Source organism: Aquila chrysaetos, assembly GCF_900496995.4.
Source record: "Aquila chrysaetos chrysaetos chromosome W unlocalized genomic scaffold, bAquChr1.4 W_unloc_3, whole genome shotgun sequence".
NCBI lineage: Eukaryota > Metazoa > Chordata > Aves > Accipitriformes > Accipitridae > Aquila > Aquila chrysaetos.
Genome location: NW_024470323.1, coordinates 68,132 through 76,094, shown reverse-complemented (window position 1 = coordinate 76,094; position 7,963 = coordinate 68,132). Strand labels below are relative to the sequence as shown.

General features: G+C 37.9%; 1 protein-coding gene across 6 annotated transcripts in view; it reads right to left on the bottom strand.

Moving 5' to 3' along the window:
• Positions 1–4,500: 4,500 nt before the first annotated feature.
• Positions 4,501–7,963, bottom strand: part of LOC121233029 (NAD kinase 2, mitochondrial-like) — a 39,856-nt gene continuing 36,393 nt past the window's right edge. For 5 of the 6 annotated variants that reach the window (XM_041121610.1, XM_041121611.1, XM_041121614.1 and 2 more), the window contains one exon: positions 4,501–7,395. In XM_041121610.1, the coding sequence (XP_040977544.1) occupies positions 7,257–7,395 (139 nt within the window). In that variant the 3' untranslated portion in view covers positions 4,501–7,256. The remainder of the gene's footprint in view (positions 7,396–7,963) is intronic. The other variant, XR_005931830.1, reaches the window with a different exon arrangement.

The window sequence follows — 7,963 nt, the reverse complement described above, 5'->3', positions numbered from 1 at the left end:
AAGCAAGTAGGTGGCACACAGGCTGTGACCTCCCTTTGATCTGTTTAAATGTCACACAGACCTCAGCATGCATTCCCTTGTGGGGAAATACACCAGTCTACTTTTTATCTCAGCTCTAAAACCATAAATAAATATGCTACATAATCTCCAAAGCAAGAATTTGAACCTTCTGTTGGTCTGACCATTAGAGACAATGTGCAGAGCTTTTCTATTTGCAAAACACTTTCTATGAGTAATTTTACTGTTTCAATGAAACTTATAAGGCATATGATTTGAAGAGTTTACTAACCATCATAATTTAAGTATTGTTTTCTTTAGTTTTTGCATGTGAAATCTGAAATACCAAAATCTTCTTTTATGTTGACATTGACCTTGCTAATACTGGCCTTTTAGATGATATCTGAGTCATAGGTGATTCTATGCTATTTGCAAACAATGAAAAAATGGTCTCAAGAATTTACAGTTTAAATCAGGAAAACTATAATTTTCTGTCATGAGGGAAGAACTTTCTGTGGGTAAAAATGGAGACCACCTAAAGTACTCGATGGTCTAAAACTGTATTTGAAGTGTGGAAAGTTTTTGGTGGTTTTTTACTACATGTAAGAATTTCAGGCATCTCAACTTTACTGTGTCTCAGATTTCTGCAGCAATATGATTTGAATTACTTACTTGCTAAGTTGCTGGTGTGTATTGGGTCTAGCTGAGATGGAGTTAATTCTCCCCATAGCAGCCCTTGTAGCGCTGTGCTCTGCATCAGTAGCTAGAAAGGTGTTGATAACACACCAGTGTTTTGGCTACTGCTGAGCAGCGCTGGCACAGCATCAAGGCTGTCTCTCCAACATTTTTGCCCCCCCTCAACAGCAGGCTGGGGCTGGGCAAGATCTTGGAAGGGGACATAACCAGGACAGCTGACCTAAACTACCCAAACAGATATTCCATACCATATGATGTCAGCTCAGATATAAAAGCTAAGTAAAGGGAGACGGAAGGGGGGCATTTTCGTCTTCCAGAGCAACCACTACGTGTACTGAAGCCCTGCTTCCCAGGAAGTGGCTAGACATCGCCTGCTGATGGGAAGTAAAGAATTATATAATTTATTTTTCTTTGCTTTCACTTTATTAAACTGTCCTTATCTTGACCCACGAGCCTTTTGTTATATTTTCTCCCCCCTGTCCAGCTGAGGAGGGGGAGTGATAGAGCAGCTTTGGTGGGTACCTGGCACCCAGCCAGGGTCAACCCACCACATGGTGCAACTGACTTTTGAGGATATTTCTTTGGACTAAATGGATCTGTTTTGCTGAGGATTTAAAAAAGTACCTGTAAGGTATCTTGATAGGCAGACTATATGCTGTAAGTCTAAATGTATATCTTTTTAACAAAAAGTTGTGTTTCAAACGTGGGGTTCCAGTAGAGAAGATGTAAATGAACATACATGGAAGTGAATAGGCTGTTGTGGCAGTACATTCCCCCCCCCATCCTGCCAGCAGGAAACAAAACTTCTCCAGGAAGGGAGAAGGGGAAGGAAACCCGGGAGGCTGCAGGTTGAAATTTGAACTGGCCAATCGAGATGCGCCAGGTACACCGAGGTGACCCTCCTAGCCAATAGAATTAAATGACCACAGGTCAGATTCGACAGGGGTATAAACGGGGTCCCGCAGGAGGACATGTTGGCAGTCCTCCTCGGAGCAGCGGGTCTGCAGTCGGGGACTCCCCCTCGGGCCGGGGCACCGCCCGAGGTAACTCCTCGAGGGAGAGAGCCCTCAGCTTTTAGGTGAGTGATACGCGCATTTTTAGCCATCACTTTAAATCGTGGGGATTCTTAAGTCGGCCGTGTAGTATTAATTCTCTTTACATCATTGAGCCTGTGGTTTTATAAAATGTTACTGGACTTCTAACTAACTTTGCTGAAGAATAAATCTGAGTTTTAACACCTGTTGGATTTGGTTAGTTGTGCATCCATAACAGCTGTATAAAGCATGTTCATCTTGTTACTGAAAGATGGGCTGTGTGACGTCTTCAGATGTTAAAACACTGGTGGAAAGATGTCCTTCTCTTGTCCATTTAGATCTAAGGTAAGAAGACCTGTGCAGCTAGTCCTTAAATCCTTATGGTTCAGAGGATTACCAATTCTATTGTTGCACAGTAATTATATAGCAATAATGCATGATTATGTAGGATTGCACAACCAGAAAATTCTTTCTATGCTAAACCTACAAAAGATTTGCTATTTGGCATGACCTAATCTGGAGCAGGTAACTAAGACTTCTGTTACCTCAGCGTAAATGTTACATATGTATAGGATTTGTTAACTAACACATGATTGTAGTTGAAGGAAGTAAGCAGCAGTATAAAGGAGCTATAGTGAAGTTTTTCTTTACCAAGCCACAGATAACATCTATTTTTAGCATTCTTTATTGTTAGCAAAATATAGGCTGAAAAGCCCATTTCAAATAAGCATGGGTAAAAGTAGATGCTAGTTATCAATTGTTTCATGTTATGCTGGTAGGTTTTCTGATTAAATGTTACAGAACATTAATGTAGCTTCTGTGAGTTTGAATGTGATCTCAGATAAAACTTCTTACAAAAGTTCTTTTTTTAAACGAATGAATCTTTTAACTGCAACTAGTAAACTGGCAGAAGTCTTGCAGGAAGAGGGCTCAAATGGTTCTAGATCTCAGACCAACAACAAAACCTGGGACTGCAGCATAAGAGCAATGAAAGGAATAGATCCTTTGGTGCTATTTTATAATAGCTTATGTTTAGTATCATTTTAGTATAAATTTACTATTTTAATCTGTAACACTAGACTGTGGTGGTTAGTGTTGTTTGGGTTTTTTTAAAGTCATCATCAGTGTCCTCCTGCATAAGCCTGGAATGTTCCAGCAGGTATAAGCATTAGTTGAGAAGTCCTAGGGCAAAACTTGTACCCTGTAAGCACAGGTAGGGCATGAATGTGCTTGCAGTAAGGAAGTGGTAAATTTATTCATGGATGTTTAAGGTTAAACTACAGCATTACTGTAGGGCTGTTGCATAGGTGTAGCGTTTTCCCATCTCAATTTGAAGAAAAGAGCTCAGGAATAAATATTTGGTAGTATAGAACAGATTAGTTACTGTGGAAAGATTGTATGAGTATTAGAAGTTAAATATCAACTTGGTTTTCTATAGTAGAGCAAATACAGCATTATCTTGTCAATCTGTTCTAAGTTTTTGTTTTGTTTTTTGTTTAAGAATAAAATATTTCAGTTGGAAGGGACCTACAACAATCATCTAGTTCAACTGCCTGACTACTTCAGGGCTGACCAAAAGTTAAAGCATGTTATTAAGGGCATTGTCCAAATGCCTCAAACACTGACAGGCTTGGGGCATCAATCACCTCTCTAGGAAGCCTGTTCCAGTGTTTGACCACCCTCTCTGTAAAGAAATGCTTCCTAATGTCCAGTCTGAACCTCCCCTGACACAGCTTTGAACCATTCCCATGCATCCTGTCACTGGATACCAGGGAGAAGAGATCAGCACCTCCCTTTCCACTTCCCCTCCTCAGGAAGCTGTAGAGAGCAATGAGGTCACCCCTCAGTCTCATTTTCTCCAAACTAGACAAACCCAAAGTCCTTAGCCACCCCTCATAGGACAATAGAATCCTCATAGGATTAATTAAATTTAACAGGGAGTAAGTAACACTTAAGTCACTAATCAGCTTGTGCTCCTTACAAAGGGGTTAATGGACAACCTACCTTGTGAAATCTTGAGTGGAGAAGCAATGAGAGGTTGGAGGATACCAGATAGTCTACTGCTTCAGTTTGCAGCCTTAGGTTTATGCCTTAAATTACTTCAAGAAAAAGAGTAAATCTTTGCAGCACAGCACTATTGTAAATTCTTCTTCTCCCTATACACAATGTAAACCCATACAACTTTTCTTGTATTTAATAAAGATCTAAGGAATTGCTCTATTGGACAAAACTGATGGATGGGAGGACACTTTCCCTGACCTGCCACCAACTTTGTGTCATGGGTTAAAAAAAAAAGGAGTGTCTAAACAATGGTGGTTTAAAGGACAGGGTATCACCAATACATGTAGCATTCAACAGACTGCTTTAAAACCCTGTACAAAATTGGGATAGTAACATGGCTTTAGCTAGGAAGAATAGTCCTGAACTTGTTTTTTTAAATACCAGGTTCAGTGCTGAAAGAGGGCAAACATTTCTATTGCAGGTTTTTTACGATGGCAGCTGTAGCAAACACATAATGGAAGTCCTGTAAGGTGCAGCACTGACCTTTTCCTAACTGAAAAGGTTAGTTGGTAGCTCCAAGCAATCCATACCAAAAACTGCCACATAGATAAGTCTCTGTATTTTACCTACGGAAAGAAAGCATGAAGGCTTAGAAACCATTATTTAAAACAAACTGCATAGTAAGCGAGAAGAAGCTGAACACATGAAACATTTTTGAAAGTTGAAATAAGGCACAAGACAACTTCATGTATCTAAGTTTTTAATTTTTATTACATAATGTATAAACACCACTTTTTTTTAAAAAGCAGCAAAGAATGACGGGTCTAGTTTAGCAGAACACAGAATTGTGGACTGGCACTAAATGAAGAGACCATGGATTTGATTCAGCAGGTAGAAGAGGTACAGAGTTCAGTGCCAGTCCAGGCAGATTAAATCAGTGTTAAACCAATACTCGGTCCTTTCACAGAACACTGTCTACCAGGTAAGTTGTCTGTATTGCAATCCTTTGTAATAAAGGATCCTTAAAAAGGATTCTACAAGTCTTTAATTAAAAAAAAAGGTAGCTGCTTACTGTTTATCTATTATAGATCTCTGAATCATCCTAGTTATTTAAATCAAGCATTCACCAGTAAATGCTTCAACAGAAGTACAGTTAAATACAGACACAAAACCAGTAGAGGCCACTCATGAGTAGGTCAGGTTTCCATTTTCCTAAGTAACAGTTAGGAATTGAACTGTGAAATCTCTTTACTAAGCCCTAAAAACCAGATCATACTTTGGGTCTCTAGGGCTTGAAAACATTGCCTTTTAGTCTCAGCATTCAGAATAAGGAATGAGAGACATTTTTAAGAGGTATGTACCCTGATCAGACTAATCAGTCTCCATTAAAACATTACAGCACACAAATGCATCTAAATAAGTAGGGGACAGAGTTTCTGCCATAAATTTGTCTATGCAGGTATTCAAGGACATTTTCAATACCTAAACCTCTGATCTAACACAGTAGTAAAGTCCTAGAAAGTCATAAATTAGTGTTACTGGCATTGGGGGGATGGGGGGTGGGGTTTTTTTGTTTGGTTGGGTTTTTTTAATCTTAACAGCATATTGACTAGTGTATTAGACAGAGGCACATAAACTATCCTTAACTGGTTATAGATGGATTAACTAAAACACCCTAATCTCTGTGCAGCCAACTTTCTAAAGAAAGATTAGTCTTTTGCATCTTCACCTTTAGGCCAGTTTTGCAGATTATTTTAGACATTAAGAGCTTTATTCTGATAGTTCCTGAACTTACCAAGTTTTGAAAGAATATTTGGCTACTTTGATTTTCCCCTTCTGGTCTGCAATCCAGATGACTCAAGCAGATACGGTAAATAACTCAATCTGCAGCACACTTAAAAGGTAAAATGTATACAAACAGTGATAGCTTATTCAAAAAGCTCCATCAGTGTCACATTTTTCTAAAATTGAATGGTCTGGTCAAATCCATTTCCTCCAAATTCTGTTTCAGAGTGAATACAAAAACTAAAGTAGTAAATAGTAATATAGTAGAAGCAAAAAAACCCATAGCCCTTTATACACTTCTTCCACCTATAAAGGTCAGTTTACATTTTGTGATTGGCAATAAATACAGATCGGCCACATTGGAGAACATTCCCATTAGACCTGAGAACCTTTGTTACAGGAATCTCTTCACTCAAAAGTAGTTTGAGGAAAACTCACTTTTGGAAATAGATCTGTAGTAGACAGGACAAAAATAATTTGTTTCAAGTCATGTTGCAGAAGAGTTCCTGCTGTAGTAGTCTTCATTTTGTCAAAATCTGCCCTCTCATCTATGCATTAATCAGCACAAACTTTCAAAGGCAAAGTTCACAGTTTGTCTAAAACGTTATCTAAAAAGTCACTTCCTCTTCTATAATCAGAGCTTTTTTTCCATTATCAACTTGCAACAGAGGCATATAAAATTAAAATTAATTTTTTGCTAATTAAATATCAGTAGAATTCAGCACAGGATTGTAAAATTAAACTTTCTGGAGAAGTTAAACTCATACTTGGAAAACTGGGAGACATATAGGTATTAACTTGAGCTCCAACTACTAACTAGCATCCAGCACATCCCATTCTTCTTCAGTTATAAAGAAACTCAGAACCTAAAATTCCAAATCATTCAACTTCTTAAGGCCAAATATCTTTCTTAAGGATAGCCACCTGCATACACTACTGTGACTGAACACCTGCTAGCCAGCTAATCCATTCAGTGAAGGAGTATATCTTACTTCAACATATTTTCTATAGTTTGTATATTCCTATTAAAGGGCTCAAGAAAATCCTTGGGTTTCAAGTCCCTCTCTATCCAAAGAGAAAAGGTAAGAGCTACCTCATTCAAGATGTGAAAAGAGCTTCTAGAAATTAAGCCAGACTTTACTTTTGATGTAAAACTACAAAGTAGAAAAAAAATACTGGAAGAGGAAAAAAAAAAAAAGCATGTCACAAGTTGTATGAAACTAGAGAGTTATAAAATTTTTTGAAAAGCATACAAAAGGTTTGTATTTCCATTTTGATTATGTCAACAGCAGGACTTACCAAAATCTATATATCCTTGCATCAAATCGCTAGATTGACAGTCAACTTTTCTATAAAAGTATATGTATGAAATGTATTAAGGTGTTTAGTTTCATCAGTCCCAGACTTACTAAAAAACTGTGCATTTGAATATTTAATGCTACTGACTTAATACTTGAACCCATCTACCTGTGTTTGAAAAGATGTTCTTTTATGTTTGCCTTACGGGTTAAAAATGTTGAGGTAAGACTTCAAATATATTTCCTTTACACCAGATGCAAAAAGAGCTTAAATATCAGGCTAAGATTTCCCCAACAGAAAGAATGAAAAGCATCTCAAGCTTCCTCCAAATGCTCTTGCATCCAAAAAAGCCAACTTCCAACTTAATGCAGCATTGTGATGTGCTATCTCCAGGAGTTCCCTCTCTGGATCCAGAATTGTTTCAGCAGAAGACACTAGGGTCCTTCATTCTTCCAGCAGAACAGTGCACAGTGCATCCTCTGTATCAATCATTATTGAAGCTATTGCCCCATCATTGAACTCGAAAGATGTTCCTCCATCTACAACCATACATGCATCCCAACAACGGGAACGCACACAGACTCTGCAAAACCCCAAAAAATAAGTTTTTACAAAATAGCTTTAAAAAATTAGGTATTTCACACAAACAATTATCTGAACAATGAGACTGGTTCTTGGACATTCCTTTGTGTGGATCAGTAAATGCTTAATCACACAGGAGCATGCTTAGAGAAGGATTTAGCGTAGTACTAAGCACTAGAATCCCCCAACCTATCAGTACTTTGTATAGACATAGCAAAGAGTCCAGAGAGAACTGAAGGACCTGTTCAAATAGAGACTATTACTCCAAGAGTCTGAGAACAGCCTGTAACATAACACTCAATATCGAGTGCGGCAGTTTAGGTGTATTTTTAAGCAACCTACTGATTATTCCATTTAATAGTGATTTGCTTAATCTTTCACAGAAAAGTTTTATATTAATTTACAATTCTAGTGTATGGTCTTCATGTTAAGTGGAACATGCAGTTTCAACTAGCAATGCTTGAGATTCAAATAATTTGGATATTAATATAGTCTGTTTTGTTACATTAATCATTCACAGAGAGAAGGGAAAGTCACTTCAAACACAAAGCTGAAGGTCAGAATGCTCA